At 47.0% G+C, this 19,871-nt stretch overlaps 1 protein-coding gene across 6 annotated transcripts in view; it reads left to right on the forward strand.

The window, feature by feature from the left end:
* Positions 1 to 19,871, forward strand: part of MAP3K13 (mitogen-activated protein kinase kinase kinase 13) — an 80,499-nt gene that overhangs the window by 52,630 nt on the left and 7,998 nt on the right. For all 6 annotated transcript variants that reach the window (XM_064517062.1, XM_064517063.1, XM_064517064.1 and 3 more), the window contains 9 exons: positions 7,629 to 7,812; positions 8,290 to 8,481; positions 9,228 to 9,386; positions 12,990 to 13,148; positions 14,519 to 14,627; positions 15,611 to 15,720; positions 16,732 to 16,848; positions 17,365 to 17,502; positions 18,528 to 19,272. In XM_064517062.1, coding sequence (XP_064373132.1) covers positions 7,629 to 7,812; positions 8,290 to 8,481; positions 9,228 to 9,386; positions 12,990 to 13,148; positions 14,519 to 14,627; positions 15,611 to 15,720; positions 16,732 to 16,848; positions 17,365 to 17,502; positions 18,528 to 19,272 — 1,913 coding nt within the window. The remainder of the gene's footprint in view (positions 1 to 7,628; positions 7,813 to 8,289; positions 8,482 to 9,227; positions 9,387 to 12,989; positions 13,149 to 14,518; positions 14,628 to 15,610; positions 15,721 to 16,731; positions 16,849 to 17,364; positions 17,503 to 18,527; positions 19,273 to 19,871) is intronic.

Raw genomic sequence — 19,871 nt, forward strand, 5'->3', positions numbered from 1 at the left:
GGGCCTTTCCCCAGCTTCCTATGTGACCGTTTTTGTCTGATACTGCCCTCTTACGGGTTTGCAAAGAGAAATCCTGTATGTACATCCAACAGCTATCATCTGCAGCAATGGCAGCTAGTGATGGAGGAAAAAACTGCATGTTCTAGACCATGCCTTGGACCGTTGTGACAGTCTGAAGTTGAACCAAGCATTTGCGTAAGTGAGGATTAGAAATAATGGTGGCAACCACAGGGGTCATACCAACTACTTCACTTTTGCAGTCTTCTCATGCCAGATGAACTTAATGTGGGCACTTCTCCTGCCCACGTATGTGAAGGCTGTCTGCAGCTGAGTGCCAAATAGCAGAAGTATTGCTCGTCTGTGAGCGTGTTACTTCTGTGTCTTTTTGTCAGGAATAGATTCACTGTTTATAACATTGTCCAGTTCTTATCTTTCTAGCACCTATGTAGGAAAGTTTTCTTTAACATTTATACCTTTTTCATGGAAATATTAAAACAAAAAATAGTAGTTTGGGACTGAATAATGTCCCAAATAATCACGTACTTGTATTTTCAGTGGCTACTGAAAGCTTAAGAGCTGAGTGTATAATGCCTTTGGTGTCTGATTTCTCCCCATTTTATGGTTTTCTTTAGGGCCTGAATATGTTCTCTATATTGTGTTATAACTGGGCCTGACACTGATCCCATGAAGAGGCAGAGGGTGTGCTCAGAAGTGGAAAGTTTCATATGCAAACTCTGAAATACATACAAAATCTCCTAGTTAAACATGTAGGGGTAACTGTGGCCATCAGTGCTTCTTGGCCAGCCGTCTGATCGAGTGGGCTCGCCAAAGACTGCCTGAGCACCAAGTTTCTGCGTACAGCAATACCAAATCATCTCTGAACCCAAAGCAATGGGGTTACGCTTGGCAATGGTTAGTTTCTGAAACAACAGAGCTGTTAAATAGCGTGCTGGGTCGAGTTAGACTTGCTGCTCCTTCTGGTTCTCGACTCTGGGCAGGGAAATCCCTCTCTCATTGCAGAAGGGCAGAAGCCTTCCCAAGCAGCAGCAGCCTCCTGCACATCGGACTTGCCTGCTGAGCAAGAGTTCACTTGTATTTCAGTTCCTCCAGAGCGTGCAGTTTTTGCCAAAGTTGATTCTAAGCTTGTCGGCATGTTTAGCACTCGGTATGTCACGCGTGGTTGAGTCTGTAATACAAAAAAAAGTGACTGCAGATTCCTTGGGGAATTAACACCACCGCGGGGATCGCGTGCTATGCAGAGCCGGATGTGGTTAGTCTTGGAAGAGGAGGAGTCCGATGGGGAGCCTCTCTCGTAAAGGAAAATGAGCTGCTGAACAGTCAGATATCGTTCAAAGGAGGTGTGGTATCAGTATATCTGTGTCACGCTGCTTTGGTTTGTATGCCAGATTTCTTTTACGCGAAGCTGAAATTTTCCAAGGGAAGGACGTGTGCACGCTTGCGCGCTCGCTCTCTCTGACGACAAATAATAACAGTTTTATGTTAGAAACGGTCACGATGAAGAGAGCGCAAGGCTCAATGTGTGTCTTGTTCTCAGATGAATATTCATAATTCAGGGTCTTCGGCCCCTAATTTCTCCTGTTTTAATTTATTTTCATAGAACTGAGGAACGCAGATTTTTACATGGTATTTCAGAGCAAAAACTGTGCAATCCTTGCCACTGGGAAATCTCGTTCTGCACTGCACTGATGCTGGAGGGCTGTATCGTGTTGCAAGTGCAGCTTGCTTGCTGTGATGCCTAGATCTCTGCAGAGTGCTTCAAAAGTCCAGCTCCCTCTTTATACTGTGGAGTTATACTGGCTACTTTTAACGATTCTGTGAATACTGCGTGCAAGCCCCATCCTGCCAGGGCAGGCTTTCCAGGGCCGAGTGCCGCTGGGCCACCGCGTGCTTGCATGCACCTGTGAGCTTGCGTGGGTAGTTTCAAAGAAGCGACCTCTGAAGCAGAGAGGTTGTATTTTGTACGTAGCTGGGACGGTGGCTGTGCTGGAGACCGTGGTATAACACATGCTTTGATGGTCTCTAGGGGACCCTTTCCGTTGTGTGAAAGTTGATAATAGAAAAGATTTAAGCACTAGCTCATGAAAATGAACTGCTGAGAGCGGTGTTGTATTTAGGGGGCCTGCGTAGAGCTCCCGTTGGTACGTACGCAAGTACGCTGCTGTCCTCCGTGCCGTGAGCGCGTTCGGAGCTGCAGATTCCTGCACGCTTTGCAGGTCGCTCCGGTGTAGAGCCCGTGGCGTTAAGCCCTTCCTGAAAGGGCAATTTTGAGACAGCTACAGATGTGTCAGGGCTGGAGATTAATTCGCATCTGCTACGTGTGGCCTGTGTGGTTTAGTTGCTCCTCTGAAGTCTTCACTGTCATGAAGGAGTGTGGAAAGGAGAAGCTTTCCCCTCAGGGGCTGTTCAGCTGGACCGGTCGCTGGTGTCAGTGGAGGAGTACTGCTCTTTCCTGTCATCAAGCTCGTTAACCTCATTCTGTGCTAAAGCTTGAGGGTTTTGTCAGAATATCCATATTCTGCACTCCAGATGACCTCATTCTTGCTTGTTGCCGCCATGTCTGTGCCTTTCATTTGCTACCGTTTACAAGCCACCCATTCAGTAACCGATGTTTGGGTTTTCTTTTATTTTTGCTGTCTTTTAGCAAGAGTGCAGTGGATGCTAGGTTGGAGTTTTATGCAAGTGTTATGGATTTGTTCAGAGAAGACGGGCTGAGGATGTGTCTCTGACCCTTTCAGCAGTAGAGGGAGGCCTGGGATGGCGTTTCATTCCCAAGGGAGCTTATTCTCACCTTTTGGGGGTCCTACAGATCTGTGCAGGTGAACTTACCCCTTTTCAAGAAGGACTTTGAGCTGGAGGAGCGGAGCTGGCTGCCACAGCCCTTGTCCCAGAGCTCAGCTCCTTTCGACTCGCTGTGTTGAGGCTGTGGAGCACCTTGGAGGTACCTGGAGCTTGCCCTGCACTTGTGCGCGAGGGCAGTGGAGAACATATATAACACTTCTCTTCCAGGATATGTAGTGCAGCACTACCCCCTACTAACTCGTCCTTGGGCCCTGCAGGCGTTGTGTCCAGGTACCCATGTCACAGCAGTGCAACTAGGCAAGCTAAGGTAGGAAGGCTGAGGCCACATAGCAGGATAGGACCGTCCCATGGCTGGCTGGAGAGGCTGGTGAGCACTGCTCATGGCACTGCTAGGGGAGGGGTTACATTTGGCAGCTAATCCAAGAGCACTCCTTCGCCCTAGGCTGAATCATCGACCGGAGGAGGTTTTGCTCCTTCAGCCCTGGGAGACCACGTTGCCTGCAGATGCTTCCTAGTCCTTTTGCTGCTCACCAGCATCCCTGCTTGCCTGCTTTGGTCACCTTCAGGCAGCTGCTCCCCTTCTGTGAGTAGAAGTTGCCCAAACACTAGGACCTGGTGGTGGCAGTGGTGTGGTCATACAAGGTAAAGGAGAAGTAGATTTCAGGTCATTGGCAAATGGCTAGTACTTGGGTCCTCGTTGCCTGCAAGGCTTGGCTAGTGCCTGGGTGACTGGTGAAAAGGCTAGGAAAGAGAAACAACTTTTACAAGACTCCACGTTCTCTTCTTCCTGAAATTACTTCTTGGGTTTCCTTCTCAGCACCTGAGATTGTCATCAAGGGCTGTGTTTTTCTTGAGGGCCCATATGGGCCAGAGCTTTGTTCAGCTGGACATTGGCTTGGTGCAGAGTGGTCTGTGTGAGCTGCCTAAGCAGTGCTAATTGCTGTTATTAAGTGGCTTGCATCCTTTGTGAATAGTGTCGCTGTAGGCAGTCTCTGCTTTTGTATTGCTCAGGGGCTTCAGTTAATTCTCTGAGGTCTAAATGCATTGGTTTTGACCCAGAAATTCACTTTTGACTGTGTTTTTCCAATCGTTTGCACTGGTGTTAAAAGCTGTTGGTGGGTGTTTTCAGGGAGGTGTACCCTGTTCTTCAATTTGCCTCTAATGCTTATTTGATTTGGGTTATCGGAACTTCAGCACTTTACAATAAGACATGTTTGTGTTTTCTATAGACTTGTTGGACTCCTGAACCATTTCATTTGGATTTGCAGTCCATTTGCAGGAGTTACTTTCACCTTCCTTTCCACTAGTTGCAAATTTACCATCACTGTGTTCATTTTTGCGTAAACTTGGAGAGCAAGGTGCTTTTTAAAGCGTGTGTGTTTTTGTTTGTGGCTTTTTGGAAATCAGGGATGCTTTTTGTCCTAATGCCAGTGCTGGTGAACAACAAAAATTTGTTTCAAATAGGTTGACTCCATGGCTCAACCTGCTTGTCTGCTCCAACATTTCCTCTCCATGGGAAATGCGTTCCCGTCATTCTGCTTGGATGGTTCTTAGTCACCTTAGAAACACAAGCTCTTGGTCTAATTTCCTGTTGCTACTGTACTTATTTAGGAGAAATCTCTTACAGGTTTGTTTAGGGAGAGTCTGGAATGAAAACTGCCCCACCATGGTGGAGGATGTCCTCCTCTTTCTTCTGCTGGAGGAAGTGCTAGGAGAGCTATAGCAAGCCCTGAACCTGCGCACTCTCCGAAGATGTTTAGCCACGCAATGTCACGCGCTTCTGAAACCGGGCTAGCGGAGCAGCCTCGTCTTGATTAGTGTGTCCAGACACGTCTCTGGGCCACTTCCAGCGTTAAAGCGTTACTCTTCTAGACGGGCCTCAGCACCTCAGGTTAACTATGGTTATTTGTCATAGCCGTGTACCCGAGTTCTTACAGCTGGTTTATGCAAGTCGTTCTGGTTTCAAGTTGTTAGGTATTATGGGCCATTGAGGATGGATTTGTGTAGGCGGTGGGGGAGCTTTATAACCTGCTCTCCAGGTACGGTTTACGATCTTGACTTTCAGCCGTAGTTGGCTGTCTCTCAGGTGGTGTGTCACGAGTCCTCGCTTTTCCAGCCTTGCCCGTTGCCCCTCAGTGGAACTGATGAACTTGATTTTTCAACACCGAACCTTGCCAAGGTGTCCTTGAGGGTAGGTCTGAGGAGCTGAAGGGAGCACATACCCGGGGTAATTTATACGTGTTTCTTAACTAATAGGTAGGTTTGCGTTGTAGTGGGAAATACAGGTTTGCACCACGGATGCTAGCAAACCCTGTTTTTCAGCTGAACGTAGTCCACTGCTTTTCTCGTCCAGCCTCAGTCTCTTTGGGAAGTTTTTCAGTGCTCATTGTGTTGTGTGAGCCAAATTCATCTCTGCTGCTGGCTGTCTGGAAATGCACATTCCTGTACGGTGAAAGGATTTTAATGGATTTTTGTCTTACTGTTGCGTTGTATGGACTGGCTCTTTGATCTTCTTCAAATTCCAGAAGCTGCAGGATGCTGCCCCGGGGGAGTATGTGATTGCTGCTGCCCCTAAACCTCTTCCCTGAACCCTTCCCCTGATATTCAGGGAGCAGGTGGGATGTTCGGACCCTGCCCCATCAGGAAAGGATCTTTCTTGCCAAGTATACACTGGCCGACTTGGCAGGAGCAAGCTGTGAACTTTTGCGTGCTTTGTTTGCAGTCTCTCTCTGCTTCTGCCATTGCAAAGGGCAATAGGTAATATTAAGAGACAGTTAAGGCTCCTAAGTGATATCGGCCGTTACCAGGCACAAAGTCTGGGTGCTTCAGGGAAGTAAATGACAGAGTCATGTGCCTTTTATAGGAGAGGCAGCCTTCTCCCATGCAGATAAACAGCCATTTCATTACAACGGAGTAGTTTCAGTGCTGCCTGGCTAAAAATACTGTTCATCAAGGAACACGAAACATCAGCTGAATAGGTCACCATCTTTCAGAAGCAGTGTATTTGTGAATTAAAAATAAATACGGATCCTCCCTCAATTTTTGTTTACATGTATTATTTTCTTATTTAATTCAAGAACTGTCTTAAATAGCAATTGTAAGCATATTGACAAAAAGTGCTCAAGTTGTTTGATGAAGAAGAACACTTATTTTAAAATACTTGGATGTCCTGTGGTCAAGATAGTGGTAGTAGCATGTGGAAAGCATATTTCATGGATCATTTTATGGTGATGTGTTAGGATGAGATGCAACAGAAAAGTACGTGTGTTTGCTGGGTGGGCAGTATGGCCTTCTCGATGTCTGTTGTGGTGTTCTTGAAAACTGAAGAGAGGGGTCGTCCACTGCGCGTCCGCAGGTGCTGCGGGTTGCTTAGCTATCCTGCGTTTCAGCTGAGAGCTGCGTGCCCTGTCCTCCTTTCCATATTCTGGTACAACGCAAGGTTGCAAGCACGTGTCTGTGCGAAAAATACTCGTGTGCGTGAAGAAACATATGCTGAAGACTGCTCTTTGTCCTGCCAAGTCAAAGGAAATTTTTAGCTGTAGATTAACACTGTTGGTTTTATAGTTCGGTGAGCAGCCCGGGCCCCGAGCTCTGTCTCCGGGTGGGAGCTGGCTTTCCTCAGCCAGGCCTGAAGAGCAGTCGCTCGGAAGGAGGAGCACAGCTCATGTCGGAGGGTCACAGGAGTGATTTGAGGGAGAGCTTTGCATCAGAATCAGTCCAGCTGGATCTTGGGATTTCTCCCCAGCGGTGGCAGTATCTAGGATGGACGCTTTTGCATGATGCCAGCTGTGAGCGGTCGTAACACCCCAACAACCCGTTGAGTGCATGAAACGGAGAAAGACTTGTCTTCATAGTGATTGAAAATAGGGCTCCGTACAGGCATGATTTTATTTCAGAAATAAGTGGGTTAACTTTTGCTGCTACTGCTAAATGAATTTGTACTCTAAGCTCAAATGTCTATTGAGTTATAGTAAAGAAATTATTGTTTGCCTTTTATCTTACTGTTTGTATGATGTTAAGGTAATTTGAAGATAACTCGCAGGCATCAAGGTTTTCTGTTCTGATGGGCACAACTGTCTTTAAACAGTTTAAACCGTGTTATTGGACCACTGTAGCAGTACCCCAACAAGATGCATGCGGGTACCTAGGAAGAGGAGTCTTTTCCTTAAGATCCCTTTGCCTGTTTGACAGTACACAACGTTGGTGTGGGAAAGACCTCTTTCGGTGACCAGTAGTGGTGGCTGATGGGCTTTAGCTTGGGTAACTTGGTGGTTGCTGGTCTGGATTTTACAACCTGCCCCCTCTGACTTTCCTTTTTGTTTCCTATTTTTATACTGCTTCTAGGGAAAAACCCTTTGATATTTTTTCCCCAGTTGTGAATGTTAAATGTTTCTTCTCACCTGTGCTTTTCACAGCGGTCACGTGCCTAAGAACCGAGACCATCACCCTTGAGTTTTGGAGTAGAAGAACGCTCCCTAAGTTGCAAATACAGTGTCTCAGGCATGTTAAGTTATTGCCTGCCAAGTCGAAGCGGCTCACACAACTGCTGAAAAGTGGTGGTGTGCTCTGTTGCAAAAGCAGTGGAGAGGGTGAGGAGGAAGAGGCTAGAGGCAAGCGTCATGGGGGAGATGGGTACTGGCACTGTCCATGGTGGGGTGTATTTTGGGGATGCCCTGCCTCCCTCCCTCAGCAAAATCCACCTCCAGAGACAAGGAAGGAGGTGGCAGGTGCTGCCCCGGCGTGACCTCGCAGCAGAAGTTTTGTGAACTTGCTCTCTGAAGCTGTTCCCCTTGCTCACGTGTGCCTAGATACCTGGGAGGTGCCGTTTGAGGAGATCTCGGAGCTGCAGTGGCTGGGCAGCGGCGCGCAGGGAGCTGTTTTCCTGGGCAAATTTCGAGCAGAGGAGGTGGCGATCAAGAAAGTGAGAGATCAGAACGAAACAGATATCAAGCACTTGCGGAAACTCAAACATCCGAACATCATTGCCTTCAAGTAGGTTGTGGTATTTGCTATAACCTTACCAGCACTACCTCTGTCAAGGGAAGAGGCAGTAGCTCTCATACCCTGGCCGTGTTTGTAATTCCAGGAATTAAGTTGTCTGTAGGACAAAGTGGGCCCTCACCCTTTGCTTCCTCTTTCCAATTGTGCATTGCTGTGAAAACGAAGCTGCGGACACCACTCCCACCCAATGCTGCCCTTTGGGCTTGCTAACAAAACGCATGCTGTGAACCCTGCCAATGTGTGGGTGCAGGAAATCCAAGGAAACCAACCCCTATCACAAATGAGGTTCCGCCTGTGCAAAGCACGCCAAAAACATTTGCCCTTCCTGTTCAGTAAGGAGAGCTGTTAGCTGAACCTTGCCCAGGCAGAGCGAGCGGGTTGCTCTCCTGACCCTTGACTGCCACGTTTAAGAGTTGCTCTGGGAGTCGTATCTGCTGATCCTCACTCGGTGTTTGTTTCCTTTGACAGGGGAGTTTGCACTCAAGCGCCGTGCTACTGTATTATCATGGAGTACTGTGCGCACGGGCAGCTCTACGAAGTCTTGCGAGCAGGGCGGAAGGTCACGCCTCGGCTGCTGGTGGATTGGTCCACGGGCATTGCTAGTGGGATGAACTATCTGCACCTTCACAAAATCATCCATCGAGACCTCAAGTCACCAAAGTGAGTCTCTGGCTCCTCGAATATCCCCTGATATTTTATCTTTGGTTAGTGAGCATGACTTGATAATTTGCAAGTGATATCAAGACTGATTTTTGACTTGTAGGATTTAGAAATGCAGTTGAGGCAAAACAAAAAAAAGAAATCCCAAAGAAAGTGAGCGCTTTCGTCAATGAAAATGCAAAATCCTTTTCCTTGTCCTGTAATCCTGAGCAGAATGGCCTCATCAACCGTTCATGTTGATTAGGAAGGGATTTACTCCCAAGGGCTGTTGCAGTACTGCCTTGAGAGATGTGTGCTACAACTGTGATCTCAAAGGGAAGGCTTTTATTTCCAGAGCTGTGTGGTTTGGGAGAAGCTGGCTTCTGGCAGCAAAGCAAACCCCGATCTACAGGGCTGGAAACACACAAGTAAAAACAGAGTCTGACTCATGTACAAATCACACTCCAGCATAGTGTTGCTTGAGATATCAAGCAAGGAAAGGAGGTTCACTCCTTCAGTAGTGGACAAAAAGCATTGATCTGCTGGGATTGACCACTGGATTTGTGAATTCAACTGTGGGACTTACTTAGCTTTTGTGTTCGAGGGCCACATCAGCCACTAACTTCAGAGCACCTCAGTTGCCTGTTGAGACTAAGTGTTGTGTGCAGTTCTCAGTGTCCTAACAGAAGTTGGAGATCTGTTGCCGAAAGTCTGTTGTGGAAGTAGAAAACTTACAGGATGCTGATTTCTTCTTTTCCTCTTTCCAGTGTTTTGGTTACACACACAGATGCAGTAAAAATCTCAGATTTTGGTACATCTAAAGAACTGAGTGATAAAAGTACAAAAATGTCTTTTGCGGGTACTGTGGCTTGGATGGCCCCGGAGGTGATACGCAATGAGCCCGTCTCCGAAAAAGTGGATATCTGGTGAGTAGTATTGTTGCTTTAATTAAATACCTTCACTTTTTGTTTAGCCACTTGCTTTTCCCAGCGCTCGTGTATTCAGTGCTCTTTTCTTGTCCTAGGGATGGAGATAGTTTGCTCTCTGGTGGAGTATTTCATTCTCAGAAGATCTGCCTAGGGCCCTGAAGTCTGTCACTGAACCATGGGCTAAAGTGGCAAGACAAATGACATGTATGTGCAGACAGTTAGTGTTGAGGTCTGGAAATGCATACCGAGACTCAGTGCAAACGGTCTGCATCATACAGGATCTTCACAGTAAACAAATGCAACAATTCTTCTCTGTCTCATTATTCAGGCCAGAGCTTTCTCTTGCATTACTAGTGCTCGAGGTCCTCTCAGCAACTTCTGCAGCCAGAGTGACTTTTCACTTGCTTTCTATCCTCTTCAGGGCCTCCCTTGAACTGTAGAGAGGTCTCTACTCTGCTGGCTTGAAGGCTCCAACCATCTTTTCCTTTCTGCACACTTGGACTTGGCTGTTACGTGTACAGCCACAGGATTATCGTCCAGTGGAACTAACCCTGGATCCAACAGAGAGGAAACCAGGAAACATTATAGGAGATGTGAACACGTATTTCCACCCCATGTGAAATGTACTCTGTGTCCCAAGGGTCACAGGGAAAGATCTCTGTGCTACTGAAAATGCTTGAGAGCGAGCTCAGCCTTGGAGCTCCTTTGGGATGCCTCTCCACAGGTGTCAGAGTCCTCAAGGGAGCCACATCCCTGTTTCTGCCGTGTTATTTCTGGTTATTAAATGGCAGTAGCCAGGACAAATGCATTTCTCCTCCTTTTACAGCAATGATGGATTTTCCTTTTTGTGGCTTTCAGCTTTGGATGCTGTCAGCCAAGCTGCAGGTGGTTGAGAGTGTGAGTGGAGCCAAAAAGCTGCTGCTGCAGGTAGTTCAGCTCAGCACTCTGCTCTCTACGCTGGCTCAGAGTTGCATCATGACTTTAAGCTGAGATTTCCTGTAGGGAAAGGGAAAGTCTTGTAACACATGGTGCACCGTGGTGAACATGTGTTCTCGTGCCTTCTCCTGAGAGCCTCCTCCTTCTAGAATTAGTCAGCAAGAACGGTTTTCCCTGAGATTGGCCCATGTGCCCAGGACTCAGTCCTAAAAGACATCCAAGTAACCACACACTCCCATGTCTTGTTTCTTTGAGAGAGCTTTCTCTGAGCATCCTGACTGTTGTCAGCACGCAGAGGTCCATCTGAGAAGACTGGAGGAGCGAGGAGAGGCATTTGTTCATGTGGTCAAGGCCATGGAAGAGACTAGGGAGAACATGCCTGGGAAAAGCTCTTTCCTCTGTCTAAAGCAAACATTACTTTCGGAAGACACAGTTATAAAGTGATGTTTTGTGTGTTCATTTTGTGTAATTTGGCAACTGGGCTTTGGGCAGGAGTCTGGGCATTCAATTTAAGGCAGGCTGCAACAGAGCCAGCTCTTCTGGGAGAAGCTCTTGGATTGTTTTAGGAAGAAATTACAGTCGCCATTTGTCTTCTGAGCTCTTCTCTTTGAATCACAGGCTCATTAGGAGAGATGTTGCTGGATTTCCACCCTCAGCTTTTTCTTTAGAGTGGCTTCAGTGCAAGAGTGTTGTGTGTAGCGACACGTCCAGTAAAAAAGAGCTGCTAGCCCTGCTGAGATCTCTGAGCACTGCTTGACTCCTTTCCCGAATGACTTGCAGATGTCGTTCTTTGGTGTAAACCTAGAGATGTCTTGGATGCGAGTTGCTGCTAAATGCCCTGCCCAGACTCCAGCACTTAGGGCCACGGTTCCTTTACCCCCACTTCTTTCTGCTCCCAAATATGGTGGCCTCTCTAGGGTCACCTCTAGGGACACCTGCAGTGTCCCACTGAGGCAGTATAGGCAGTGGCACGTTTGGCTTTTGCTCTTTGCGTGATGGGAGAAGCCGACCTCTCCTTCGCAGTGATGAGGGGAAAGACCTGTGTGGAGGCGGTGGTAAATTCTCCTCTGTCAGAAGGTACAGCAACAATTGCTCAAACTCTTCCTTGACATCCGTCCCTCCCCCAAGATGAGTAAAAGCCCCGTTCCTGAATGCTGACAGCAAATGAGAACAGTTCCTAAGCTGCTTATATGACTACTCTCTCTCATCTTTAACAGCATGCTAAAAAAAAATCTATAATCTTATCAGGAGTCTTGGAAATCTTATGTCAGGTCTTAATCAGAACAAAGCTGAAACCAGATGGGGTTTCCTGGTAGCTTGTCCAACCACCTGGGATCCCTGCTTTCTAGCAGCCCACGGAAAGATGTTTCCAGGGAAAAAACGTTCAGATTCTGACTTTTGTTTTGTTTTGAACATGCTTTGAAGCCAATGGGGTTTTGAAAGTGAGACGTTGTTTATGTGAAGTTCTGTTTCCCGACTGTTGTTCACATCCAGGCAGTTTGTCCCTTGGGTGGTCTTCTGTACTTAATAAAGACAATTCGATATAGTACAAGCCAGGAAAACCCGTGCCACTTTTCATTGGCAGAGCTGGTGCCCCACAGGCGTATGGGGACGCAGGGGAGGAGATACCTGCAGGTGTGAAATTGAGATGGCTGTACGTCCCCTCTTGTCTCAGCCTGGTCTTAACGTGCGCTACGTTGGTAGTGGTGTTGGTTCACAGCAGTTTTTGTTTGCCTCTGTATTGACTGGTTTGCTATTTGTTTGCCGTTTTATTGGGTGGATATTGTAAATAAAACCAATAACTGCTGTCATAAATGAAGGTTTTGGTCCTTACTTGGTCATTTCACCAAGGAAGGGAATCAAAGTGAGTTTCATGGCCGGTATCTTTCATTTCTCATAATAGGAGGTTCTTACCCAAGCAAAGAACTTTTCTTCTCTCTAATTGTGTGTGTTTGTTCTCTCTTTGACACTCTTTTTTCAGGTTGGAGCACAAAAGCAATTCCGGATGAAATCACACCTGCTTTTGATACTGACATTTGCACGTGTTGCATTTGTTTCTTCGTTTCCACATTGCGGTAGTTAATAGTGATGAGTCTCATAAGCTTCTGAACCCCCTACCTAGGAGTGTTACGGGTGGCTGAGTACACACAGCAGCAGAGGGAGCTTTTGGCTAGGAGAAAAAAAGTTAAATGACACAAAAACACAACTTTTCTGCTGCCTTTGTAAAACACACAGGAATTCTGGCTATGCTGTAGTGGACGATCTGTTCTTATCAATGAAAACAGTAGAAAGCGTGTCTCAGAAAAGCTAACTTTCCCCATTAACAGGAGTTGGTAAGAATTTGTTTATGTGGAAAAGCTTCTAATGTATTCTCAGGATTTTTAAATTCTCACACCGAAATGGGAAAGGGCGTGTGAAAAGCAGCGTGGTTTGGTGTTCAGCACAGTCTGGGACAGGGGAGGAAGAGTACCTCACATGTGAAATAGCTACTCCAGGTTAGAAGCTAGTAGTTAGACGTTGTTGCATCTACTTGCCGCTCCAGTTCAGACATACTTAGTTCCCTGTTTTGCCAAAGGAACGGCAGTTTTCCAAGCTCCGGGTGCTTCTGTTAAATTGCATTCATGTGGAAGTTTTTCCCTGGTCTTGTCGTTTTTTGTTCACCAGGTCGTTTGGGGTAGTTTTGTGGGAGCTGCTTACGGGAGAGATCCCCTACAAGGACGTGGACTCCTCTGCCATCATCTGGGGCGTGGGCAGCAACAGCCTGCACCTTCCTGTCCCGTCCACCTGTCCGGACGGCTTCAAAATCCTCATGAAGCAAACCTGGTAAGAGCCTCGTCCCCGTGCAGAGCGAGAGATGACTCCTAGCTCTCACCAGACTCCCGGAGAAACCGCTGAAATGAGGGTCAGGGTGGGAGTGGTGAGCCCAGAGCACAGGACTCTCTTAAATACTCTGCCACCCGGCACAAGAGCAGTTGGGTGTAACGTTATGGATCCTGCTTCCTTGTGGCAGAAGGCCTGGGTCCCGGAGGACGTTTGGAGCGTAGGGGAAGGAGCAAGAGAGCTGTGTGGCTTGCGGTTGGGTTGGGAAGACGGGGCGGGGGGAGGGAGTAGGCAGGCACTGCTGAGATGGGCTAGTGAGGGACAGGGGGTTGAACACTCAAGAAATGGGAGAGCGGGGCTTGATGAAAGCCCCAGGAAGGTGACAGGGTTAGTCAAGAGTTGCCAGTCAAATGCGAATCAGGAGCCCACAGCATAGAGGTCATCTTCAATAGCCTTCACAGGGTTTGTTGCTTGAGGAGCTAAGCAGTCGATAGAAGATAGCTCTGCGGGAAGGGCAGAGAAAAGCTGCTGGAAGCAAGGGAGTGGTGAAATTTCTTGAGGCTGGCTGCAGATTGAAAGCAAATGGATTTTTTTTTTTTTTTAAATACTCTGAAAACATCTTTTAAAGTGACTGGCTTTTGAACTGGACAGAGAAACTCGTGCTTTGTGTATGAAGCCAGGATTTTATACATGTGCATATATGGGAGATGTTTCCAGTTTATTCCACCTGCCAGTTGAAATTAGAGATGAAATTCTTGGTCTCAGGTTATGCATTAATGATTAATCTTTGTAACTGAGTCTTGTCACAGAGCAAAGGTGGTCTTTCAGCATTTCCCCGCTCCGCAGCTATGCCAGCACAAGGGGAGAAATAGGCCAAAGCGTCAGTGGCTCTTTTAAAGCGGCTGTTTACCCTCCTGATCCTGAGCCGCAGCTTCTACGTATGGCTGCGAAATGCAGATGTCGCAGCTCCCCGCGCTGCGTGCCCACGCTTGCATCCCCACCTAGTGGAACCAGGTCGCTTGGAGGGGAGAGGTGGCCTAAGAAGCGCTTTCTTACCATTTCAACGCTGCGTCCATGCAGCGAGTCTGGTGGGTTGAGTCTCGAAGCAAGGATGCCAGTCTCTTTTCTTAAGGGTACTACTGGATTTGTACTTAAGTGGGATCTTATGCAGGTGTGCAGTATGTTACAGTACTGAAGGCTCAGTCTTGTACTATATGGCCGTATGGATGTGTCTTGTTTTTATAGTTTTGGCTCTAGTCTGTCAGCTGCAGGATTCAGAGGACTGATTTTGGTGATTAACACCTTCAAAAGGGCAGGATTAGATAGCGTTATTAACCTGATTTCATGTTAGTAACTGGTCTGTGTTGTTCCAGGCAGAGCAAGCCCCGGAATCGCCCCTCGTTCCGACAGACACTGATGCACCTGGATATTGCCTCTGCTGATGTGCTGGCTACTCCTCAGGAAACCTATTTCAAATCACAGGTAACTGGAGAATGGCTGTAGCCCACGAGCACCAGAGTTGGCTCCGAGGGTCTGCTTTCAGGGGCTGCACTGTGTGCAGCAAAGTCATGACCTATGATTTTAGTTTGATTGTTGGGGAGAAAAAAGCTGACGGGTATTTAAAAGTCTTTTACCCAGACATTCACAGACTGAGACATCTGCTAGCTTTAGTCAGAAACTCAGCGTTGTCTCATTCACGTGTCTCTGGAGACTGCTGACTTCAGATGTTCTGGTCCCAGCTGTTTCTCCCGGTACAGTCGTACAGGAAACCAGAAAACTCTGCTGTGAGAGAAACACTGCATTTATTAGTGAAGATGAGTAGGGCAGCCAGCAGGACAAATAGCTGTCACAGAGCAGTGAAGGGACTCGGGCATGCTTGGGGAAGATCTAAAAGGACATTCTTAGAGATTCCTTCGAGTCCTTCCCAGTTGGCTTCTCCCAAGGTGGGAATGAGGACGAAACCTTGCCTTGAGTATTGAGGATCTCGATACAGTGTTTGGTTGGGGTATGTGTGTGTGTGAGGCAGCGGGTGCCTTTTATTAAAGCTGCAAGAACGAGGGCTTCAAGGGACCAATAGAGTTAGTATCACCCTAGCGACAGTCATCTTTATAATGAATAGAGCTGCAGAAATGATCGACCTTTCAGTTTATTTTAAGTGCCAAAAGGGAAGACAATCTCTTAAATTGAAAAGAGCTTTTGGAATTTGATTTTTAATATTTTAGAAAATGCAAGTATATTTTAAGTGAACTAGTATATTTTAAGTGAACTAATTGGAAATACCAGCTGCAAATGCTGAAGTGAAACATGCTGCAACTCTTTCACCAAAATAATTCAGCTAACAGAGGCACGTTTTCCACATGAATCTGCAATTTCTGCAGACAAAGAGTATTGCCCAAGAATTTTCCTTCGGAGCAAGCAGAGTGCTCAATGCTTTGTAAATACCTGAGAGTAAATTATTTTCCTAGGCTGAATGGCGAGAAGAAGTGAAGAAACATTTTGAGAAAATTAAAAGTGAAGGAACTTGTATCCACCGGCTAGATGAAGAATTGATTCGTCGTCGAAGAGAAGAGCTCAGGTTTGTTGACAGTCTTTTATGACTGCTACTCGCTCTTCCCATCCAGCCTTTTCTTCTGCCGGTGAAGTGGACTCAGCTCCCTCAGCCTCCCCTCACAGGGCATGTGCTTCAGCCCCCTGACCGTCTTGGAGTCTGTTTTATACTGCGGGCCCCAAAACAGGACTCAGTATGCCTGGTGGCATAAATTCAGGCAGCTGAAATTCCTCCCGAGTCCAGAAGCTGAAGTTCCTGCTGGCACATTCTAGGTCTTAAGAACTGCCCACTTCCTTTGGATTAGTCATTTCCAGAGAAGTGAACACACTCCTCATTTATCAGTCCACCTAAATTCATTTTGAACATTAGACCAACTTAACAATGAAAGCAGAAAGTTTATTTAAGAAAGCGAAATGTTATCTTCCTTGCTATAAATTTGCAAGTGTAATTGTGAAAGAGAAAGGTAAAACACCAAGTAGCAGTTCTGCGTCAAACTTGAGAAACTAAAGGAAACCTTGGTCAGCCAGTTTAACATAGTTGTTGATCACTGTTACTTAGCCCTGGGAAGCTTTCGAAGGCCACATCTTTCTGCCTTGGTTCAAGATGTCTTATACAACCACTCTGTAGCTTTAGAGACATGCTGCTTTTTATGGAATACAAATAGATGACAACTTTCCCTGTTTCTTTAGAAGCTGGCTTAACCTCTTCTCTATTGAATGCAAACAGAATGGTCCGGCCTTGGCTGAAAGGCCCGTGGATGTATGTTGAGGCATTTGCAGCTTCACTAGTGAGAAGTGTTGCAACTTCTTCAAGACTGTTAAACATTTTCTAAATCATATTGTGATTCATTCTCTATATCAAACTCTTAATCTTTGTTCACTGTTAGGTCTATCTGCGGTCCACACACAATGTAATATAGGTGGCAAACTTGACGTTTAGAAGGCCTTTTCCTAAACCACCTGTGCTTTTCCTTGTTCTCCTCTCTCGGTCCAGGGACAGCAGACTGTGGAATACTGATTTTTGTTTTCTCTTTTGCAGGCATGCATTGGATATCCGTGAACACTATGAGAGGAAGCTGGAGCGAGCCAATAACTTGTACATGGAGCTCAGTGCTATTATGCTGCAGCTGGAGGTCCGTGAGAAGGAGCTCATAAAGTATGTATCTCTGGGCAGAATGGCCTATCGCGTGTGTGGCAGTGTGCATAGAGGAGACTAAACCGGTGCTTCATTGCTAAGCTGTGTAGTGGTCCTTGCAGATTTAGACTCCACTGACATGCTTCCAGGGCTAAAGGAAGGGCTGGCAGGCAGATAGAGGCCTGTTAAGAATAGGCTACTGCAGACCACGTTGTGCACATATCTTTACCCAGCGTTTACCAGCTGAGAGAAAAGCACCTTTCCCATTTGGCGTTGGTATCCGTTGTTGGCCCCTTTGTAGAGAGAAACGCAGCGCTGTTTCTGGACTGTGTGCCAGGGCCGTGTTCCAACGGCCTGATCTCTGCAGAGAGAATTTAGAAAATACCCAGGTCCTTTCCCAGAACAGCGTGTCGCGTTGCACCCAGCCGTAGCTGTGAAGCAGGCATGCAGCGTGCTCACGCGGAGCTGCGTTTCTGTCCAGCAGAGCTGCGATTAGATAGAGAACTGATCTGGGTTTTTTCTTCCCCAATGTTTCAGGAGGGAACAAGCAGTGGAGAAGAAGTATCCTGGGACTTACAAACGCCATCCAGTCAGACCAATAATCCACCCCAATACAGTGGAGAAGCTGATGAAGAGGAAAGGAGTCTCCCATAAACCAGGCAGCCAGACTAAACGGTAAGAAGTAACAACCCAGTCGCCGGGAAGCAACTGTGGATCCCCACATAGTCGAGCAGGCAGCTTACATCCCTTTGAGACTGACGACAACTCGGGACAGGTCGAAGGAGTGTTCTCTGTTGGGCCTGGTCTGATCCTCAAAACCACAATTGGTTAATTACCTTAAGGAAGAAGGCATGAATCCTGCCTTTCCTTCTAGCTGGACAGTTCTCTGGAACCACGTGGTCCATAGAAATGTTTCAAAGGTGATGATGCCCTGGCAGGAAGTATCTGACGTGTCTCCTGAATTTCTCACAGTCCAAGCAAAGAGCGGTTAGCTCATCCTTGACTTGGATGTTAGTAGGCAGGACGAGGGATTGTGGAAATCAGCCAGTCCTCAGGGAGGATGGATTTGTTGCTGAGGAATTAAATTTGGATTCAAGATGTGTGAATTCATCATCCTTCTCAGCTATTTCCTCTCTGTGTGACTTTCTGAAAGTGAGATACTGCTGGCTTTTTCAGAGGAGCTGTGTATCCTCCTCCTCCCTTTTCTGGGATTTCTAGGAGTTCGATAGTCGCTGATTAACAGCAAATAATTACTTTTGAATTAATATTCATATATGCATCTGAAATGAGCAGGCTGACACCGTCAGCAGATTGGGGCCCTGCCGGGCTGAGTGTGATATATGCGTATGGTAAGAGATGTGCCCTACACCAAGGTCTTAGACATAGGAGGGAGCTATTTTGGGAGCCAGATCATCAAAGTAAGGGTGAAAGAAAGGAGGAGTGTGTGTGTCAGATATTGGGAAGGGCAGCAAGAAAGCAGTGTGGGGCATGATTGTGTGAACAGAAGGGACATTGAGTGGAGAGATCAAAAAAAGCTGAAAGCAGAAGTCAAGCATCTAAAGGGGAGGAAGGCCTGCAGATTATAGAAAACAGAATCTGCTTATGGCTACAGCTGCCTCTTCGTCCTGGCTCCAAACTGATGTCCTTTCTCAGTCCTTAGTTCTTGGTTTAATGTTAAACTTCTGCTGACTGTCTCTCAGGCCAGATCTGCTGAAGTCAGAGGGCATACCCAGCACAGAAGCAGCATCCAATGGTTCACCAGTCTCAGGAAGTCCCAAAATGTCAACACCGAGTGGCAAAAGCCGCTACCGCAGTAAGCCACGTCACCGCCGAGGGAACAGCAAAGGCAGCTACAATGATTTTGCAGGGATCTTGAAAAACCAGCCAGTGCACGATGATGCACCCCCACCTCTTCCTCATAATCATTCTCATCACCCCGGTCTACAGCAGCAACACGGCCAAAGCCATCCCCATGGCCATCACTCACGGCTTCATGCCCATGGACAAGACATCGCCAACTGTGCAAACAACTTAAGGTACTTTGGCCCTGCAGCAGCGCTGCGGAGCCCTCTCAGTAACCACGCGCAAAGGCGGATGTCTGGTTCCAGTCCTGATCTCATCTCCGCTGCCATGGAAGCAGATTGCCGGAGGAATCTGGAGAGCAAAGAAAGCAAAGCTGATCATTGGGAGTGTTGCAAAACAGATCCGTATAATTCCTGTCTTCAGTGCCGGCAAGAGAACAGTGGTCAGGTGCAGATGTCATCTCTTGAAACAGGGATCAGCCATTCTCAATCACCAACTTGTGTTTCCCTATATGAAAATGCACAGTTCATTGAGAAGATGGAGGAAGAGGGCTTCAGCAGCTGTAAGTCAGCGTCAGCCCTAGGCACTCCGCAGCACATGGCTTCCTCAGTGCTACCTTGCAAAACAAGACCCATTCAAAAGGTAAGGATGGTGTAGAGATTTCGAAAAACGGAGGCTTTCCTCCCTGTGCGTGTCTGGATATGTGACGGTAACTAGGCTGTGTGTCCCATGCACAGAGCAGTGGAGTTGTGTACAGCTTTATCTTAAAGAGTTCATACCTGTGTGAGCTTTGCTTTGTGATCTGGACAGTCTTTTAAAGTTGCTTCTTATTGATAAGTATTGTAGGCCTATTGGTGAGTACTGCAAAAAATGAAGATTATTAACTGTGTTTTTGTTAAGGCCCTGTTTTCTGTTACCTGTAATTTAGCCAGTTTTTGTTTGAGCTGAAACTTGGTCTGGCAAATTTTTGTTGCTGAAACAGCCTCGAAATGCTTTCAAGCCCTTCCCAAAACAAAGGAAGGGGTAAATGCATTGTTTTATTCATGTTAAGCACTTTGCAGCAGTTTCATTCAGAAATTCTGTAGCGCTGCTGTGCTTTGGAACACAAGTACAGTCCTTGCCGTAGCCTCGGGGACGTGCCTTTTGCTGCTCCTGCAAGAAGCTGGCCCACCTGACTGAAAGTCATAGCTCTTATATGAAGATGTGGTAGCTTAGCAGCTAAGCAAGGAGCACTCTCTGAC

This window comes from Dromaius novaehollandiae, chromosome 9 (assembly GCF_036370855.1).
Source record: "Dromaius novaehollandiae isolate bDroNov1 chromosome 9, bDroNov1.hap1, whole genome shotgun sequence".
NCBI lineage: Eukaryota > Metazoa > Chordata > Aves > Casuariiformes > Dromaiidae > Dromaius > Dromaius novaehollandiae.